The sequence below is a fragment of the Phyllobates terribilis genome, unplaced genomic scaffold, assembly GCF_046119375.1.
Source record: "Phyllobates terribilis strain yellow unplaced genomic scaffold, ASM4611937v1 Scaffold_7__3_contigs__length_470593459, whole genome shotgun sequence".
NCBI classification, from domain to species: Eukaryota; Metazoa; Chordata; class Amphibia; order Anura; family Dendrobatidae; genus Phyllobates; species Phyllobates terribilis.
This window is the reverse complement of record NW_027362767.1, coordinates 251,506,844-251,528,164: the sequence shown is the minus strand read 5'-3', so window position 1 is coordinate 251,528,164 and position 21,321 is coordinate 251,506,844. Positions and strand designations below refer to the sequence as shown.

Below are 21,321 nucleotides of genomic sequence, written 5' to 3'. Positions count from 1 at the left end.
GGAATATGGATATTACGGTAACAAGAGGACACTCACTAAGACTGGAAGAGAAAAGGTTTCAGCACCAGCATAGGAAGGGGTTCTTTACGGTAAGAGCAGTGAGAATATGGAATTCACTGAGTGAGGAGACGGTTATGTCGGATTCAATACACCAGTTCAAGCGGGGACTGGATGCATTTCTAGATACCAGGCAGATTTCAGCATATACTTAAAAATAAAATAAAATAGTAGGTTGATACAGGGATTTATTCTGACTCCTGGTTTCAGAGTCGGGAGGGAATTTTTCCTCAGGTGAAGATTGGCCAAATCATTTGGGGTTTTTGCCCTCCTCTGGATCAACTTTAGCAATTACAGAACTAACAGGTCGAACTTGATGGACGCAAGTCTTTATTCGGCTTTACAAACTATGTTACTATGTTACTATGGAGCAAATTGTACAACAGGACCCTTCTATGGGCTGGCTTATACCATCAAATGCCCACATGTGGGGTCAAGTGTGCCCAATGTCCCTTGACCCCATACGACTATTCATCCTTTGTAGGACAGGGCTGGTGGCAGTATCCCTTCGTCTGGTTCCTTATCCTGTGTTTGCTTATATTGAAGGGCCTGTGAAAAGGGTTCAACGTCCAATCCTTAAGTAAAATTGGCACTCAGTCTCATTATCTTGGAGACCCATCATAGCAGCATGCCTGTATGGTAGAATTTCTCACAATGGCTCATATATGATAAAGAGATATCTAGGAACCAATCAAAGATAGGTGGAAGTAGGGGAGATTATGGGGTCAACACCCACACCATGGCCCTATAAGTTGCACCATTATTGTGCTATGTACAGTACAGACCAAAAGTTTGGACACACCTTCTCATTTAAAGATTTTTCTGTATTTTCATGACTTTGAAAATTGTACATTCACACTGAAGGCATCAAAACTATGAATTAACACATGTGGAGTTATATACTTAACAAAAAAGTGTGAAACAGCTGAAAATATGTGTTATATTCTAGGTTCTTCAAAGTAGCCACCTTTTGCTTTGATGACTGCTTTGCAAACTCTTGGCATGCTCTTGATGAGCTTCAAGAGGTAGTCACCGGAAATGGTTTTCACTTCACAGATGTGCCCTGTCAGGTTTAATAAGTGGGATTTCTTGCCTTATAAATGGGGTTGGGACCATCAGTTGTGTTGTGCAGAAGTCAGGTGGATACATAGCTGATATTCCTACTGAATAGACTGTTAGAATTTGTATTATGGCAAGAAAAAAGCAGCTAAGTAAGGAAAAAAGAGTGGCCATCATTACTTTAAGAAATGAAGGTCAGTCAGTCCAAAAAATTGGGCAAACTTTGAAAGTGTCCCCAAGTGCAGTTGCAAAAACCATCAAGCGCTACAAAGAAACTGGCTCACATGAGGACCACCCCAGGAAAGGAAGACCAAGAGTCACCTCTGCTTCTGAGGATAAGTTTATCCGAGTCACTAGCCTCAGAAATCACAGGTTAACAGCAGCTCAGATTAGAGACCAGGTCAATGCCACACAGAGTTCTAGCAGCAGACACATCTCTACAACAACTGTTAAGAGGAGACTTTGTGCAGCAGGCCTTCATGGTAAAATAGCTGCTAGGAAACCACTGCTAGGGACAGGCAACAAGCAGAAGACACTTGTTTGGGCTAAAGAACACAAGGAATGGACATTAGACCAGTGGAAATCTGTGCTTTGGTCTGATGAGTCCAAATTTGAGATCTTTGGTTCCAACCACCGTGTCTTTGTGCGACGCAGAAAAGGTCAATGGATGGACTCTACATGCCTGGTTCCCACCGTGAAGCATGGAGGAGGAGGTGTGATGGTGTGGGGGTGCTTTGCTGGTGACACTGTTGGGGATTTATTCAAAATTGAAGGCATACTGAACCAGCATGGCTACCACAGCATCTTGCAGCGGCATGCTATTCCATCCGGTTTGCGTTTAGTTGGACCATCAGTTATTTTTCAACAGGACAATGACCCCAAACACACCTCCAGGCTGTGTAAGGGCTATTTGACCAAGAGGGAGAGTGATGGGGTGCTACGCCAGATGACCTGGCCTCCACAGTCACCAGACCTGAACCCAATCGAGATGGTTTGGGGTGAGCTGGATCACAGAGTGAAGACAAAAGGGCTAAGAAGTGCTAAGCATCTCTGGGAACTCCTTCAAGATTGTTGGAAGACCATTTCTGGTGACTACCTCTTGAAGCTCATCAAGAGAATGCCAAGAGTGTGCAAAGCAGTCATCAAAGCAAAAGGTGGCTACTTTGAAGAACCTAGAATATAAGACATATTTTCAGTTGTTTCACACTTTTTTGTTAAGTATATAATTCCACATGTGTTAATTCATAGTTTTGATGCCTTCAGTGTGAATGTACAATTTTCATAGTCATGAAAATACAGAAAAATCTTTAAATGAGAAGGTGTGTCCAAACTTTTTGTCTGTACTGTATGTCATTTGACTAAATGATGCTTTACAGGGAAGCAAATGGCACCACCAGGTTATTTTTTCTCTGTATATTTAAGACATTAGACAACCCATAAACAGGTGGTAGATGATTGGTTATGGGACTTTACGTAGACCTTTGGATGGTCAAAAGATGTCAATGTATGGAAATACTCTCATTGGTCACAGGCACCATCTGCATGGGATCATCATATATCCCAGTGCCCTGTGGGGCTGTTTCCATGCACTAAAATCTTTAGACAATCCAATGTTCCCTGGAAGGTCTCATGGCCAAAAGCGTTTACCACTTTTTAGGTATTGTGCAATGTTTTGAGTAAATAAGTCTTGCATTATATTTTGGAGTGTGCTGAGTTTTTTCTCTACCTTCAAAGGGTTGCTAAATATAGAGTGTGAACAGGGTGTTCCTAGTTCCTAGTTCAGGTTGGGTCCAAACCTCCTTCCTCATCAACGAGCTGAGGTTGGCTGAACACCCATTTTTCATGGATAAGCTCAGGTTGTCTCAACATCTCTTTCTCATGGATGAGCTTGAGTTGGCTCAACACTCATTTCTCATTGATGAGCTCAGGTTAGCTAGACACCTCTCTCTTATGGATGAGCTTAGGTTAACTAGACACCCCTTTCAACACTCATTTCTCATTTATGAACGCAGGTTGACTCGACAGCCCTCACTCATGAATGAGCTCAGGTTGGTTCGATACCTCTTTTTCATGGTTAGGCTCAGGTTGGCTCGATACCCCTCACTCATGAATGAGCTTAGGCTAGCTCGACACCTCTTTTTGATGGTTGAGCTCAGGTTGAGTCGACACCCCTTTCTCAAGGATTAGCTCAGATTGGCTCAACACACATTTCTCAGATTGATTAAACACCCCTTTCTCATAGATGAGCTCAGGTGAGCTAGACACACCTCTCTCATTAATAAGCTTGAATTAACTAGACATACTTCCCTCATGCATGAGCTTAGGTTGGCTTGACACCCCTCTCTCATGGCCTCAAATTAGCTAGACACCCCTTTCGCATGGATGAACTCAGGTTGGCTCAACACCCAATCCCCATGGGATGAAGAAGAGTACATAAGTACTGGAAGATTAGCAAAATGGGCAGGAAAGCCAAAGATTGAAGCTCTTCTCTGCTTCACAACACAAAGTCTCCTCAGCATGGGATAGGCTTCACGGTGGCATGAAGCAGCACTAGTCTTGAGGTCCCATTGTGGGTTTTTTTCTGGGGGGAAATATCCATTTCTGATAGAATCTCATCTCACGACAAGGTGCCTTGTGATGTCTTATGAGTGACAGTCGGCCCTCGGAGATTTCAGGGCTTTTAAGCAGCATGTGTTTATTGTCTGTGACTGCTTGGCATATCTATTACTGGGCAATTCTGCATCTCCATGTGTACGTCTCATGTTTTATTGAAGAAATGACAAACAGTCTCACATTCTTACAAGGGACACCTATGCCATGCATTCCACCAGGAACGTAACTTGCTATTTAAACGTTCAGCCTAATAATGTCCTGTCTAGACTGTCTTGCTGCACAGAAGCCTCTTTGTAACATGGGGAAAGAATTAGCCTAGCTATTATGTGAGGTACAGTAAGTGGCGGTAAACTAAAGACTTTCTCTCCAAGATAATGGATTCATTTTTTCATGCGTGGTTTAGTTAGTCACCTATCTATTTCCCAACTCTTTTTTTTTTGTTTGTAAAACCAAAAATAATCCTAACTTTCATAAAATTAAATTCTGTGTTGCAAAATCTTAGTCATGACTCCGCTCATGTATTTTCAATGACAACAACGACAAAACAATATTAGTTATACAGTACAGACCAAAAGTTTGGACACACCTTCTCATTTAAAGATTTTTCTGTATTTTCATGACTATGAAAATTGTACATTCACACTGAAAGAATCAAAACTATGAATTAACACATGTGGAATTATATACTTAACAAAAAAGTGTAAAACAACTGAAAATATATCTTATATTCTAGGTTCTTCAGAGTAGCCACCTTTTGCTTTGATGACTGCTTTGCACACTCTTGGCATTCTCTTTATGAGTTTCAAGAGGTAGTCACCGGAAATGGTTTTCACTTCACAGGTGTGCCCTGTCAGGTTTAATAAGTGGGATTTCTTGCCTTATAAATGGGGTTAGGACCATCAGTTGTGTTGTGCAGAAGTCTGGTGGATACACAGCTGATAGTCCTACTGAAAAGACTGTTAGAATTTGTATTATGGCAAGAAAAAAGCAGCTAAGTAAAGAAAAACAAGTGGCCATCATTACTTTTAGAAATGAAGGTCAGTCAGTCCGAAAAATTGGGAAAACTTTGAAAGTGTCCCCAAGTGCAGTTGGAAAAACCATCAAGCGCTACAAAGAAACTGGCTCACCTGAGGACCGCCACAGGAAAGGAAGACCAAGAGTCACCTCTGCTTCTGAGAATAAGATTATCCGAGTCACCTGCCTCAGAAATCGCAGGTTAACAGCAGTTCAGATTAGAGACCAGGTCAATGACACACAGAGTTCTAGCAGCAGACACATCTCTACAACAACTGTTAAGAGGAGACTTTGTGCAAGCAGGCCTTCATGGTAAAATAGCTGCTATGAAACCATTGCTAAGGACAGGCAACAAGCAGAAGAGACTTGTTTGGGCCAAAGAACACAAGGAATGGACATTAGACCAGTGGAAATCTGTGCTTTGGTCTGATGAGTCCAAATTTGAGATCTTTGGTTCCAACCACCGTGTCTTTGTGCAACGCAGAAAAGGTGAACGGATGGATTCTACATGCCTGGTTCCCACTGTGAAGCATGGAGGAGGAGGTGTGATGGTGTGGGGGTGCTTTGCTGGTGACACTGTTGGAGATTTATTCAAAATTGAAAGCATACTGAACCAGCATGGCTACCACAGCATCTTGCAGCAGCTTGTTATTCCATCCGGTTTGCATTTAGTTGGACCATCATTTATTTTTCAACAGGACAATGACCTCAAACACACCTTCAGGCTGTGTATGGGCTATTTGACCAAGAAGAAGAGTGATGGGGTGCTACACCAAATGACCTGGCCTTCACAGTCACCAGACCTGAACTCAATTGAGATGGTTTGGGGTGAGCTGGACCGCAGAGTGAAGGCAAAAGGACCAACAAGTGCTAAGCATCTCTGGGAACTCCTTCAAGATTGTTGGAAGACCATTTCAGGTGACTACCACTTGAAGCTCATCAAGAGAATGCCAAGAGTGTGCAAAGCAGTCATCAAAGCAAAAGGTGGCTACTTTGAAGAACCTAGAATATAAGACATATTTTCAGTTGTTTCACACTTTTTTGTTAAGTATATAATTCCACATGTGTTAATTCATAGTTTTGATGCCTTCAGTGTGAATGTACAATTTTCATAGTCATGAAAATACAGAAAAATCTTTAAATGAGAAGGTGTGTCCAAACTTTTGGTCTGTACTGTATGTCACACCCCATCATCTATGCAGGGAATTCAGTCATAATCACAGTAGATTTCTCAATTTCACAATGAAAGCAAAACTCCAGCCTAGTTTGGATGTTTCATGCTTTACTTAAGTCGAAATTGAAAAACAATGGGGCTGAACTGCAAAAACCACACACAACTTCTAAACTGCTGTGGTGCTGTTTGGAGAAAAAAGCATCCATGTTTTTCTAATCTTGTAAACCCAATAGAGAACAATGGCATTCAATGAATTTGGCACAACTTTTAGCTGCCTTGTCCCACTGCAAGAAATGTACTCTAGTCAGATACTAGAGTACATTTCTGTCATAATTTACACCTTTTTTGATAATATAATTATAAGAAATTTGTCAGCCACCCACTTTTCAAACTGTTGGTGGATCTGGCTGTGACTGTCGTAAAAACTCCAAAAGTTGCAAAAATGTTTTTCGCAATTACAAGTTGCTGAAAATTTTTGCAAAATTTCATGCAATTTTATTTTAGAAATCTGTCAGAAATTGCTTGATGAATCGGGCCCAAACTCTTACACACCACTTTAGTGACAAGCTGAGGTTTAAGGTGCTCTCTAGAGATGCTTCACTGTCCCTACAGAACTTACAGGGGGGCTCAAATTACCAATGAATATTATTCATCAGCTGAACAAAAGTGTCTCTTCGAGGTCAAGAGGTTGAAAAAAATGTACTTTTTGACCTATCTGAGATACAGGTTTTCACATTGGTTCATCCATTCCAGTTCTACAGAATACTAAACCATCTCCAAAACATGAACAGGTCCTGGCATGGCCTGATGTCTGGATCACTCAGACGAAAATGACCACCTCTATGTTAGGTAAGGTAGGACAATATAGGCCACATGGTAAGTGCAGATATAATTTTGAGGATGATTGTTCAAAGATCTATAGAATTATAGGGGAATTAAAAGAACCTCACGAGATTGTGGAGCTCACCTACCTCACTTTCTGGGTCCTATTTGTAGAAGGGGCCGATGCGTTGGTCAACTGAGTCTCAGCTGAGGTGTTAATGCTCAACTCCAAGAAGGTGACATTCCAGTCAAAAGCGGCAGTCTCCTCATTTTCCTCATAATCAGCATAGAGATTGTCCAGATTGGGCTCCACAGAGTTGAGAGGTTCTCCAATGCTTCTGTTAAGGTGATGGAAAGTCTCTCTGGACCCAGTGGCTTTGTTGGAAAACTTCTTGGCAATGGCATTGCCAGGTAGGAACTCTTTGGAGTTATATCTATGTGAAGAGTCCTGTTCTCCAGTGTCTGAGATATAAGTAGTCTTGTTTGTGCTCAGATCTACGTGAAGAGAAGAATAGATCATTTGTTCTGTAGTAGAACCCCTTGAAGGCATTAGGCATACATCCAACCAACCAACAAATACAATTTTTACCTTTAATTGTTTTGCATTTTGCCCTCTTCTCACATTCCATGGCTTCTCCTCCTTCATACACTTCATTTGTGTTCCGCTCATTGACCGGGCTTCCGTTCTCCCTTGAGTTTTGTCTCCCAAAGGTCGGAGTTTCCCCTTTTGTTCTTCCTTTCTGAACATTAGTGTTGAGACTTCTGTTCTGGGATGTAAAATCCTCTTCAAACTCTTTGCTTTCTTCACTCTCAGAGTCTGGGAAGGGGTAATAGATTGGCTGAGTGACCCGAGAATTTGGCTTTCTGAGGAGGGTGTATTGGAAAGTGATTGAAGGGTTTTTGCCATTTTGGTTCCATACCTGTAAAAAGATGCAACAGTACAAACGATTACCCCTTACATGGCACAATAGGATCTGTCTTCGGTCATCTTCTGACCATTCGACATGGTAACAAAAACACAACACATCTACTAGACTCACCATGATGTTCAAGGCTTGGTTGGTTGGTCCTTGAGCCACTATGTACTCTATTCCAGTTTCATACACATCCATTGGTCTCCGATATTTAAAAATAGTGCCGGCAATATTAAAATTTTTGGGGGTGTCAACTTTGAAATTGCCATTGAAGTAGTAATATCCAGATTCATCTGCAACAGCTTGAGACACAAAGTTTGAAGACCCACACAACATGAACATTCATAGATACCATAGTTGCATGACTATATTTGGCACCATATGAGTGACTGTTACTGACCTAAGACATCTGCAGATTTCTTGCGTTCAACTATCTGGATATCCCTTGCGCCAACAGGAATATATGTTACTAGGGCATAACCTAAGAGAAATTAAATGTTATACAGGGTTTAAGTATTCTAAACCTCTTCAGCTGGATCATGAGTCTGAGTCCGACCATGTGTCCCACCAATATGACCTTGATACAGTTACCTGCAACTTTTGCCCACCAAACTACTGTTCCTGTAAGACACCCAAGTCACTCAATATGGACTGGTAAACAAAGTAGATGTCATTGGGCAACTGTAATTGCCCAACCCGCTTTTTCTGGATATCTTTTGGCACAAGTTGTTACTTTACAGTCAAGTTGGAGCTTCGGCCAATGCAACTTTTTTCATTTATTTTTGTTTCATTTAGTACCTGATCCAAAGTGGTTGCCCCATGATTTCAAACACCAGGATTTGTGGTTGACTTACTCCTTCAAAAGTTTTCTTACGGACAAAGTCATAAGAAAACTCATTAAGTGAGAAGTGGGGAAAGAATTATGCACGTTGATAACCTTGAACCATTTACCAAGATGGGAAGCTCCCTTCCGGTAATTCCCAGTGACATGGACACAGCTGCTCCCGTCTCCCTGGCAGACACCACATTTATCCAGTGTGTGGGTGGAGAACAAAACTCCGTCACATCCAATTGGCTGGGGAGAGAGGAACGGTAGATATAATATGGACCAAGCAGCAAAACGTGCATCTGTTGAAAGTTTTTTAAAAAAATTATTGCCCAATGTTCTATAGGAATGTGTCAACAAACCTCACATTTTCCAGACACACAAACCCCTCGGTAGTCACTGTATTTGCAGGATGTCCCATCTCGAGCCTGGACCATTAGCTGTCTTTGACCATCAACTGTTGTGCATTGCAGGTCACACGGTTTGCTGGAGATGTGCACATAGTCATCTAGAACCCAACATCCATAAGTAAGTCCAGACAAGATCAATACAACACCTTCACTTTACCAACTAGTAGTCCAGCTAAAAGATGAATTACAGGATATATTATATAGGCACTGTAGGAATAAAATTATATTATCATTCTGGTCAGATATGAACATTTTTTTAAAATTAAATCTATATTCTTACCCGTAGGAGGCAGTATTGTAGAAGTTACAACTAACAATGCTATTCTTCTTTTTGAGCCAATAGTTGAGTAAGGAAGAAAAGTGACAGCTAGTTTTCTAAACATGAAAAATATACCCAGTAGACTTTACTCAGGGGTGTCAATCAAAGAGCAAGCTCCTCCCAGAAATTCAAATTTGTGCAACATTCTAAAGCCGGATTGGAAGAAAATTCAAATTTATTTATTTTTTTTGGACAAAGACTACTGTTAAAGGAACACTACAGACAAAATTGACTACTGTGTTATGAATAGAACAGAGATCCAAGGGGGTGACATAGAGGAATCAAAGAACACCAAGGAGAGAACCCTCGTGTCACTCTCCACCGCCTAGGACCTCACATCAGACACAACACATGGTCTGACTTGTACCTGGAGTTTTCCTTTAAAACCACTGGACAGATCCAGCAAAGTCATTGAGCATTTCCTACTTTCAGCACCACGGGTTTAAGTCTGTGTACAGTCCTCACCACAGAAGTGTGTAAAGGCATTAAAAAGCCATTCCGATACTAGGACTGTGATTTTGCCATATGGAAACGTGTGCTGTAATGAGGTCATACCCATTGGTTCAACAGGGCCGAGATGTGCAACACTGACTATAAATGGCTTCTTCAGACCTGCAGTATGTACAGAGGACCCAGTAATTTCATGGCTTTCCTTTTGTAAATCACACATGCAATGACACTCACCAGGATAGAGCGGTTTCCATTGATAGGTTTTTCCATTATACACGTGAGAATTGAAAGATGTGCACTGTTCTTCTCGGAAACTCCTGCTGTTACTCGGACATTCCTGCAATGAAACCCACACCGGAGAGCACCAGGTTTCATCATTCTCTAAATCCAGTCTACATAATTGCCGGCACAACATGAAAATGACATTATAATCTGCATAAACTGAAAGATGAACATGAAAAGCAAAACATTTTTTTTTTTAAAAAAACAGCACCTCAAATTGTCTGGTATTGCATTTACTTGAATTAAGGAGGACCTGTCACTTGCCATAAATATGTCATTTTACCCAGTGTAATGCCGCTGTTCTCCTGAATCCGGCGTTGTTTCTCTTTAGTTCCTATGCCTCTGCCTTTCTGAGATATGAAAACTAAGAGGAGACTTAATAGCTGTCTACAAATATCTCAAGGGCTGTCACACTGTAGAGGGATTAGCTTTATTCTCATTTGCACAAAGAAAGACTAGAAACAATGGAATGAAACTGAATGGGAGAAGATACATATTAGATATTAGAAAAAAAATGTGACAGTGAGGGTGATCAATGAGTGGAACAGGCGGCCACGAGAGGTGGTGAGTTCCCATTCAATGGAAGTCTTCAGAGGCTGGACAGACATCTGTCTGAGATGGTTTAGTGAATCCTACATTGATCAGGGGGTTGGACCAGATGACCCAGGAGGTCCCTTCCAACTCTACCATTCTATGATTCTTTTCTGTATATAAATCTAGTCTTTTTAGTTAGCAAAGCATGTCCCTCTAGAGAAGACAACCATAGAGTAAAGAACAACACCCACTTGGCTATGAAGCCTAGATTTATATACAGGGAAGAGCAGGCCATATCTCGTGAACGGAGAGGCGCAGGAACAAAAGAAAAACAATTCTAGATTCAGCAGAACAGCAACATTTACACTAGGTAAGAAATTACATATTTATGGTATTAAGCTGAGCTGCAATACAGGACAAAACCTATAGACAAAAGTGGCGTTGTACTCAATATCATTACTTGAGGAGTTGTCTAACACCTTACCTGGACTTTACAAAGCTGATATCTTTTAGACGTCCCAGTGCAGTTCTTATTTCCGAGTGAACTGAGAGATTTCCGCCTGGAAATTTAAAACTGTGATTTTATTCATTGTCATGTCTTATTGAACTGGGAAGAAATTTTAAAGGGATGATTCCTGTTAATAAGGCAACTCTAAGATTCTGGGCCCCAAAGTAAAATCTGTAATAGGGCCCTCACTTAACATGTGAGTCTTCTTATGTGGTAGAGGAGCCTTTGGGCTAATTGTACACCCTTTCTGGCTCACCCCTGGTGACCACTAAGTTTAAAAACCCTGAACATAATAATATGGCAGCTGCTATACTTTTTTACCTTTCAGTCTCTCAGCCCTTATCCACATGCATGTCACTTGACAAATGGTAAGGTTTTAAATATTTGAGTTAGGACTGTCGCATAAGGGTTGCCGTGACGAGGCGGGATAGCTTTCGCATTATTTTGATCAAAATTCTGTTAACTAAGTAGTAGTACCTTTTATTATTTTCATGCACTATTGCAGTTTATTTATTTCTTGCAGGGTATTTGTGTATTGTGTTTCTGTCTTTGGATTTTTACTTTTTTACCTTTGCCTGAGGCAATGCCTTTCTTGAGACTTTACTCCTCCTCCACAGGTTCTAGTACAAGCTGTCCATTTGGTCCACTCTCCCCACCAGAACGTTGTCACTTCTGTCCCATCTTCAAGGCTGTTAGAGGCCTGAGCAATGTCCTGATTTTCATCCAAAAACAAAAATTAAGCACTTATAGGGTCAGGGTGAAGAATTGTGCCCTGTGCTGTAGGTTTGATCGGCAAAGAAGAAGTAGCTAGACTTCGTGCTGCTCCCATTCCATAGTGTGGCAAGTTCTAGGGGTCTATCCATATGGGCTAGAGGTGCTCCCTTCAGTAGGCACGCGCCCAGTCCAACCACACCAGTTGAACATTCATCATGACCTGTGTTTGACCAACGAACCATTAAGTTTTTGCTAATATCCATTAGGGTAGAGCTATAATAAGTTATTTCAACATAGCCACAATGTCTACTAGAGTCTACGGTAGTCAAAAGTTCACCTCTTACCTGTTTTCTAATTATTTTGAAGCTTAGACTGTTTCCTCTTATGCTTTGCTCTCACTAAAGCTCTGAATGGCTTCTACATAGGAGCACAAGCCCACTATTTCACTTCCCACATGTCACCAGAATCTATAAAATGCTATTAAACCTAAAGGAAATTTTACACCAGGTTTTTGCTATGTAATCTGACAGCAATGTGATGTAGGGACTGAGATCCTGATTCCAGTGATATATCACTTGCATGTCTGCATGTTGTCATTTTGATGCAATTATAGTTTTCTTTGCTGCAGATCTAGAAGTGCTCAGAATTCCGGACCATTTATGGCCCTGCCCACACCACTGATTGGCTGCTTTCTATGTGCACTGTACATTGACAAAAAGCTGATGATCAGTGGTGGGGGCGGAGTTATACAGAGCAGATGACTAGGAGGCACAAGACACCTAGTCATAGGCGGATTATAATGAGGGCAATCCGGGCGACCGCCCGGGGCCCCGAGCCTCCAGAGGGCCCGCGGCTCCGGGCGAGGTGTCTAATGCCGGATTGCCCTCATTATATGTGCGGGCCGCCGCGGCACATACCGGTAGCAGTGGCGGGAGGGGGGGCCCCGTACCGCTCCCCCAGCAGCGGCCGCCGCTACTTCTTCATCCGCCGGGCCAGCACTTCAGCAGTTAACTTCCCTGTGCTGGCCCGGCCGCGTCACTGCTAGGAGACACGGCCCTGTGCGCGGCCGTGTCTCCTAGCTGTGACGTCACGCAGTGCGCACGCGGCCTGCAGTGCTGCACCGGAGAGCCTGAGGACTGGAGCCGAGCCGGGGGATGGTGAGTGTGTATGTGTATGTGTGTGTGTGTGTATGTGTGTGTGTATGTGTGTGTATGTATGTGTATGTGTATGTGTGTGTATGTGTGTGTATGTGTGTGTGTGTGTGTGTGTGTGTGTGTGTGTGTGTGTGTGTGTGTGTGTGGGCAGATGTCATTGTGTGATGTCTGTTTGTGTGTGTATGTCTGTGTGTGTGTGTGGGCAGATGTCATTGTGTGATGTGTGTGTGTGTATGTGTATGTGTGGGCAGATGTCATTGTGTGTGTATGTCTGTGTGTGTGTGTGGGCAGATGTCATTGTGTGATGTGTGTGTGTGTGTGGGCAGATGTCATTGTGTGATGTCTGTTTGTGTGATGTCTGTGTGTGTGTGTGTGTGTGTGGGCAGATGTCATTGTGTGATGTCTGTTTGTATGAGTGTGTGGGGGGGCAGATGTCATTGTGTGATGTCTGTTTGTGTGTGTGTGTGTGTGTGTGGGCAGATGTCATTGTGTGATGTCTGTTTGTGTGTGTGTGTATGTCTGTGTGTGTGTGTGTGGGCAGATGTCATTGTGTGATGTCTGTTTGTGTGTGTGTGTATGTCTGTGTGTGTGTGTGTGTGGGCAGATGTCATTGTGTGATGTCTGTTTGTATGTATGTGTGTGTGTGGGCAGATGTCATTGTTTGATGTCTGTTTGTGTGTGTGTGGGCAGATGTCATTGTGTGATGTCTGTTTGTATGTGTGTGGGGGGGGCAGATATCATTGTGTGATGTCTGTTTGTGTGTGTGTGGGCAGATATGATTGTGTGATGTCTGTTTACATGTATTTTTGTGTTTCAAATGTGTTTATATATGTCTGTATATGTTTGTGTGTGTGCGTGATTGCGTGCGGCCACCTGCTGAGTATAGTTGGCGCCGTGCGGCCTCCTGCTGTATCTGGGGGGGGCGCCGTGCGGCCCCCCGCTGTGTATAGATGGCTACGTGCGGCCCCCCGCTGTGTATAGATGGCTACGTGCGGCCTCCCGCCGTGTATAGATGGCGCCGTGCGGCCCCCTGCTGTGTAGGGATGGCGCCGTGCGGCTCCCCGCTGTGTATAGATGGCTACGTGCGGCCTCCCGCTGAGTATAGATGGCGCTGTGCGGCCTCCTGCTGTCTCTGGGGGGGCGCCGTGCAGCCTCCCGCTGTGTATAGATGGCTACGTGCGGCCTCTCGCTGAGTATAGATGGCGCTGTGCGGCCTCCTGCTGTCTCTGGGGAGGGCGCCGTGCGGCCTCCCGCTGTGTATAGATGGCTACGTGCGGCCTCCCGCTGAGTATAGATGGCGCTGTGCGGCCTCCTGCTGTCTCTGGGGGGGCGCCATGCGGCCTCCCGCTGTGTATAGATGGCTACGTGCGGCCTCCCGCTGAGTATAGATGGCGCTGTGCGGCCTCCTGCTGTCTCTGGGGGGGGCGCCATGCGGCCTCCCGCTGTGTATAGATGGCTACGTGCGGCCTCCCGCTGAGTATAGATGGCGCTGTGCGGCCTCCTGCTGTCTCTGGGGGGGGCGCTGTGCGGCATCTATACTCAGCAGAAGGCCTCACGTAGCCATCTATACATGTATACTCAGCAGGAGGAAGCACGTAGCCATCTATACGGTGCCATCTATACACAGCGGGAGGCTGCACGTAGCCATCTATATACAGCGGGAGGCCGCACGGCGCCATCTATACACAGCGGGAGGCCGCACGGCGCCATCTATACACAGCGGGAGGCCGCACGGCGCCATCTATACACAGCGGGAGGCCGCACGGCGCCATCTATACACCGCGGGAGGCCGCACGGCGCCATCTATACACAGCGGGAGGCCGCACGGCGCCATCTATACACAGCGGGAGGCCGCACGGCGCCATCTATACACAGCGGGAGGCCGCACGGCGCCATCTATACACCGCGGGAGTCTCAGTGCTTTGCAAGAGCAGTCAATAAATTCTGCTTGACTAATTCTGAGCACCATAAAGTCTGGTTCGCTTCTAACCTGCTGTCTTCATTTTCAGCTTGCTGAATTCTAACTCATTTACTGTCATTCGAGACAATGCCTTTGCTGGTCTCTTTTACCTTGAATACCTGTAAGTGCTCCACTTAATGTCATATTTTTGATTCTGTTATTCTTCATCTTTTGGCATGTGCAATTGTATGAGCAAGTATTCATATGAATTTATGACCTACTTAAACCTTGGAGGACCTTAAATTTTATTCAATCAAATTTTTTTCCAGTTTAAAACTATGGGACATATATGTGCCTTGGTCCTCAAAGGGTTTTAAAAGGGGCTGCAAACATAAATAAGAAAAAAATAATTCAATTTGTGCTTTTTGTGTTCATTTAATTTTTATTTGAAGTCCATTTTTTTATATACCTTGAAATTAAGCCCTACCCCATGGAATGAAGCCCTACCTACATGACATCTGAGAGCTACATGGATCCCGCTTGTGAGGTGCCTGTCCGTCACTACTATTCAGTTTTAGGGTCCACTCACTGAGCCATATATTCTCTCATGCAAGAGAATAGGGCCAATTATGCTAATGACACTCGGCTCAAACTCTGTCAGAGCTTCAACTGAGTGTGATCCGATTCTCTCGCAGCACAGATATGGAGAAGATGGAGAACTTACTTTCTCCATAGTCTCTGTGAGTGTTCATCGGACTGCACTTGGATGACATCCGAGTGCAGTCCAATGTTTTACGTGCACCCGTAGACTTGTATGGGTGCACATGGTCCGAATATCGAATGAGATTATTTTCTCATGCCAATAATCGCAGATCTGCACTGTCCCATAGTATAACATAGGGCCGAGTCCTATCCGATAAAACATCACATAGCATTCGGCCGTGTTATACGACAGTGTGAGCGAGCCCTTAGAGTCAAGGAATATTTACATGCAGATGATGATATTACTCTCCCAGTGTATATTTTTTTAAGCGAGTTCATAGTAAATGCTTTGCCTTTTTGACAACTAAAGAACAAGAAAGATTTAGGACCTCCCCTATAGAGAAACGGAAAATAGTTTGGAGGACTTGCATGTCCTTTTTTATTTATTATGAGAAAATCATAAAAGATCCAGTTTTTTAACCATGCTGTGACTTTCTGCTGAGGGAGAGGGAGAGAGCTGCCCTATTCAGAGTCTGTAATAAGACCTGCTGACAAAAGTGTTGAAGATACAGTCTAATGTGAATTAACAATGAAAAAAAGTTAATTTCACAAATGGCTTGTATTTTTTTTAATACAAACTTTTTTGTCTTTACAGCTCCTTTAAAGGGAATCTGTCATCAGGTTTTTGCCACCTAATCTGAGAGCAGCATAATGTAGGGTTAGAGGCACTGATTCCAGTAATGTGTCACTTACTGGGCTGCTTAGTGTTGTTTTGATAAAATCATTGATTTGTCAGAAGGTAATTGACTAGTAAGTTCTGTAGGACCCCACCCCCATCACTGATCAGTAGATTTCTGTGTACACTGAGCATGGGCAGAAAGCTGCCAATCAGTGGTGTGGGCGGGGCTATACAGAGCGCAGCATTCAGAGAGCTGCTAGATCTGCAGCAGATAAAACGGTGATTTTCTCAAAATGACAACAAGCAGCTGAAAAAGTGACACATCGCTGGAATCAGGATATCTGCCCCTATATTGTGCTGCTCTCAGATGAGGCAGCACAATTAATATTGTGCCAAATTAATTTCCCGTGAACTATCACATGATCTATCACAGGGGATCATGTGACATGTCACGTGGTAAATCAGGTGTGTGGGGGGCCCCCGCGCCTTCTAAACTGCCCGGGGCCCTTGCTACTCTTAATCCACCCCTGCACCTAGTCCTATAGTGATAATAATCTGCTGATAAAACACTGATTGTATTGAAACAGCAACACACAGCCTAGTAAGTGACACATCGCTGGAATCAGGATAACTCCCCCTACATCATGCTACTCTCAGATTATATAGCAAAAACCTGCTGGCAGATTCATTTTAATAAAATCACTCTCAGATTATCAGTTGGCACAAACACATAGCAAAAAATCTGAGCAGACCCAGAAGATACACTATAGTTCATTGAAAATAGAAAAAAGGTGGCACTCACCGTCCTCTGAAAAAATCTTTATTTCATGTCCTGAAAACATACAGCGGAAGAATCATGTGGAAGCTGACCTCGCTAACCGTGCTTCAACGTGTCTGTCCAGCTTCCACATGATTCTCCCGCTGTATGTTTTAAGACCATGAAATAAAGATTTTGTAAGAGGATGGTGAGTGCCACCTTTTTTCTATTTTCAATCGACTATGCTGATTGCACTTTTTTCATGGTGAGCACCCAAGTTCCCACAAACATAGTGTAATCCATCTGTCCGGAATAGGCTTTATTGTTTCAGCGTGAGTCAGTTTCTGGTGCCGGTTTTTTTTTTTTTTTTGCTATTCCAGAAGATACACTCACTTGTGTGATAGAAAATGTAACATTTCCGATTAGAATAAGAAGTGGGATCCATGCTTTGCTCAGGCTTTGTCTGGTAATAAATAGGACGGGTTGCAGGTTCCTATGAGTAGTGATCATTTCTACAAGAAAAGAAAAAAGTGAAGATATTACTTAGAAGTGATAAAAATGTAGATGACTCTGGATCTGAGATAGGCTTAAAGAAATGAAATCAGAACTAATACTCAGGATGGACCTTGGAGAAAGACTCTGGAGGAGTCATAGACATGATAGATCACATCACGGTCATAGTTGACCTTATACTGTATTTCCATTCACCTCTCTTCTCAGATCACAGTTGAAGAATATAACTAATACACACTAGTTATATATTTTTTTTTCTGGTTAGCCAATAAAGGTATCACCCCAAGAATACTTTTGTAATTTTTGGCATAAAAGTATTTTTCTGGCTAACACCGTACCACAATATAACATTACACACTGGAGCTATAATTTCTAACTTTTTTCTTGCATTTTTTTCCCTTAACAAATACAACTACCCCTTTTCTGCCATAACCGTGGCATCTCCTGCTGCCTTCAGGAGAACATCTAAACCTGTCCCATAACCCCTGGTGAACACTGTACTAGGTCTTGGCATTGGATCTACATTGACAAGTGAGGTGAGATCTTCTACTCTATAATCCACTACATGAGTATTTGATGGACCAGGGAACAAGAAGAAGGTTGTGGTGTTCTACACATGTGGCAATCAGTTGTTTGAGAACCATTTTGAAGTGGTAAGATTAATGAGAATTGAAGACCTACCAAAAATGTACATTTTTGGACCTCAAATTTTTGAATCACCTCTCTAGTTGGTTGTATCCATGTATGACATTTTCTTTGTTTTGTTACCCTGTTTTGTTTATTTTTTTATTTTTCAAAAATCAAATTAAAATTTTTAAAAGTTAAATTTAAATGAAGTAACAAGACCATCATCAATGATCTAAAAGGACTAGTGAACTTCAAGAAAAGATCCAGGCCAGATGTGCAAAAAATCCGTTCCTTTGGCACAGATCACCCAGCTGAGGTAAAAAGCCCTGGGGTCACTTTTTCATCTCCGGCCATAGAGTGTTTGACTAGGAAACAAATCCTACTATTACATGGAGGAGCTGAGCCCAGCCTTAACACAGACTCCATTCAGTCAGGAGGTGGTGTCGTGGGACAAGAACTTCCATACAGCGGCTCTCAAAACAAGCAAACAAACATGTGCGCCTTAGGATCATCTCACGGTGTGAAGCGTTGTCTCCACCCATGGTCATCAGAACAAATGATCATTCTTCAAGCTTTTATGTCATTAAGGGGGGAAAAATGGGTTTATCCTGTGTGGATGGGGTTTGGAATACTTTAAGGATGCCTAGCCTAAATTTGGGTCTCTCTTCTAACAAGTGTAGTAAAAATACAGACGTGGAATATTACCAGTTAGGACTTTCAAGGACCATCGGGGGGGAAATGTCCGATTTCTAATTAGGGTCACTGGTCACTCATAGAACTTCACACCAGTTGATAATGCCAGAAGACATTGCGGCTGACCCTAGTGATAGTGTAGGTTGCGAGGGGGGACATTCCCCTTATTTTGACTACTGACGCCTTAACATGGCATACAGAGAGAGGGGCAGCGGTGGACATACCATTGGTGCAACCTCTTCAGCTGCAAAGGGGCCCTCTTCTGTCTAGAAAGGAGTTATACATTGTGCATGCTTCCATCGCTTCATATTGTGGTGATCTATATACCAAATTCATCTACATTTAATCACCATTTCTGAAAACGTGGTGCACATCCTTCCCCTAAAAATGCCCCCCCCCCTAGACTATTTTAAGCACCAGACTTCTTCATAGGTTGCGTCTTCCATTGCAGTTAAGTTATATTGAAAAAAATGGGGCTGAGCTGCAATACCACCAACAACCTGTGAACAGGTGTGGCGCTGTTTTGGGAAGAAAGCAGCCAAGCTTTTCTAGTTTTGGGCAACCTCTCTAAATAGACACCCCTTTTTCCACTACCCTAAACATTTATTCGTTTTCAGTCAGCCTTTAACCACTTTCCCCCTTATTCTGACTTTTTTTTTTCTAAGTGATTGTTTGAGAAGCACACTAATTCATTGATGAACTTCAGCCCAGAGGTTTTGGCCGGTTCCTCAGCGGACAGGTGTCTCAGTGTCTTCCCACACTTGCTTTTCATTAGGTCTTCCAGACATATCTGGGTCCGGGCCAAGAAACACTGCTTAGTGCGACATCTAACATGAACTTTCAAGGAGGAAAGAGCAAAGATGGAACAGCCACAGTTTAAGGAGCTGGCTGCAACCTCCGGCGGAGGAACAGTATACACGCAGATTAACTAGCGGAGGTGAAACCTATAAAAGAACAACCATCGAATGCTGTTAACAATACATTGTTGTGGGGCCATTAAATAGTGATCCTTCAGACAATTTATAAAGTGTGAAGTCAAAAATCTTGGAATGGCTGAAGACTCGGCTGATATATTATCCTAGGGGAGATATTCTCAATATTCTCCCTCTTGAAGAACATTGTCCGAAATGAAACGCACTAGATCCTATTAAAAAACATGAAGTCAGACAATGAACTTCTAGGGTGGTCCTATATAGGACAGGGGGTCAAGATAAGAAAACCTAAAATGTCACATCCTGACGGGACTGCTTTACAAAATCATCATGTTCCTGTATATATCACAGCTTCATAAAATTATCACTTACCATTAAAGGCGCTGTCTGAGCTAGAAATCCAATTTTTCACATATGATTAAGGCCCCGTCACACTAAGCGATGCAGCAACGATCCCGACAACGATGCGACCTGTCAGGGATCGTTGCTGCGTCGCTATGTGGTCGCTGGTGAGCTGTCAAACAGGCAGGCTCACCAACGATCAGGGGAGCAGCGACATCGTGGAAAGAATCTTTCCACGATGTCCTGCTCCTGGTTACGAGCCTGCTGAAGCAGGAGCAGGCTGGTAACTATGGTAAACATCGGGTTACTAGGGGCTCACGCGCACTTAGTAACCTGTTGTTTATCATGGTTACCACTCTGCTACAGTGAGCGGGAGGTTACCGCTCACTTTAGCAGGCTCGTAACCATGATAAACATCGGGTTACTAGGGGCACACGCACACCTAGTAGGGTAGTTGTCTATGTAAATAGAGGAGGGGGCGTCAGGATCTGTTAAGGACCCTTATCTATTAACTAGTGCATCTATTTCTCTGAAAAAATTGACACATCCATACTTTATGCGAAGGGCCACTGATTTTGAAGTGAAAGGTGTAATACTTCACTTCCCCTCTGGAGGTGATGCAGGGAAATTGAACTCTTCCCCACAGTGTTGATCGATTGAGATCTCTGCATAAGAACAATCCCTACTTATATATTTATATATATATATATACGAGGAACTGTTTGGAAAAGAAAATGTTCACATCGCTTAAAATAATTCAAGTTCTCCACTTTTTAAAATGTAATTACTATGGCAGGAAGGGATAGAGAGAGGCAAAGTGTAAGTTCTCTTAAAAGGGTTGTCCAGTGAAAATAAATTGTCACCTATCCAAAGAATTGGTTGGTGGGGAGCCGGCCATTGGGATTCACACTGATTGGCAGACAGAGGAACTTCTGTCCCCATTAGAATGGAGAGGCAGAAATGTTTCTAATGATCAAATATGTTTGTTTCACTTTTCTAAATTGAAGTCACTCAATCAGTTAATCACTTCAGGTCTGATTTCTCTAATCCCTGACGATCAATTTAGGGAAGCTCAATGCGGCTGCTCATTTCCCCAACAGAGGTCCCTGCTGGTAAATAAAAGTATTACACTTCTTCCCATTTAAATTAATAGGTTCATTTAGTCTACCAAATAAGGATCCACTCTCCTAGAGGGGGACTCAATCAGGGGGATCTCCCTATATGATGTATTGTAGGTTCATATGACTTTTTTTATTTGTGGATAATCACTTTAAATCATGTGGTTAAAGGTTACCTGTCAGTAGGGTACAGCCGAAAATAGCGCAC

The 21,321-nt window shown here is 43.0% G+C and overlaps 1 protein-coding gene across 1 annotated transcript in view; it reads right to left on the bottom strand.

Annotated features, from left to right (window-relative positions):
* ADAMTSL2 (ADAMTS like 2) overlaps nt 1–21,321 on the bottom strand; it is a 48,560-nt gene that overhangs the window by 25,224 nt on the left and 2,015 nt on the right. The window contains exons 2-11 of the mRNA XM_073637799.1: nt 17,282–17,400; nt 11,552–11,694; nt 10,959–11,034; nt 9,893–9,995; nt 8,842–8,987; nt 8,605–8,728; nt 8,054–8,134; nt 7,780–7,955; nt 7,329–7,659; nt 6,889–7,234 (exon numbers count right to left, since the gene is read on the bottom strand). Coding sequence (XP_073493900.1) covers nt 6,889–7,234; nt 7,329–7,659; nt 7,780–7,955; nt 8,054–8,134; nt 8,605–8,728; nt 8,842–8,987; nt 9,893–9,995; nt 10,959–11,034; nt 11,552–11,694; nt 17,282–17,398 — 1,643 coding nt within the window. The 5' untranslated portion in view covers nt 17,399–17,400. The remainder of the gene's footprint in view (nt 1–6,888; nt 7,235–7,328; nt 7,660–7,779; nt 7,956–8,053; nt 8,135–8,604; nt 8,729–8,841; nt 8,988–9,892; nt 9,996–10,958; nt 11,035–11,551; nt 11,695–17,281; nt 17,401–21,321) is intronic.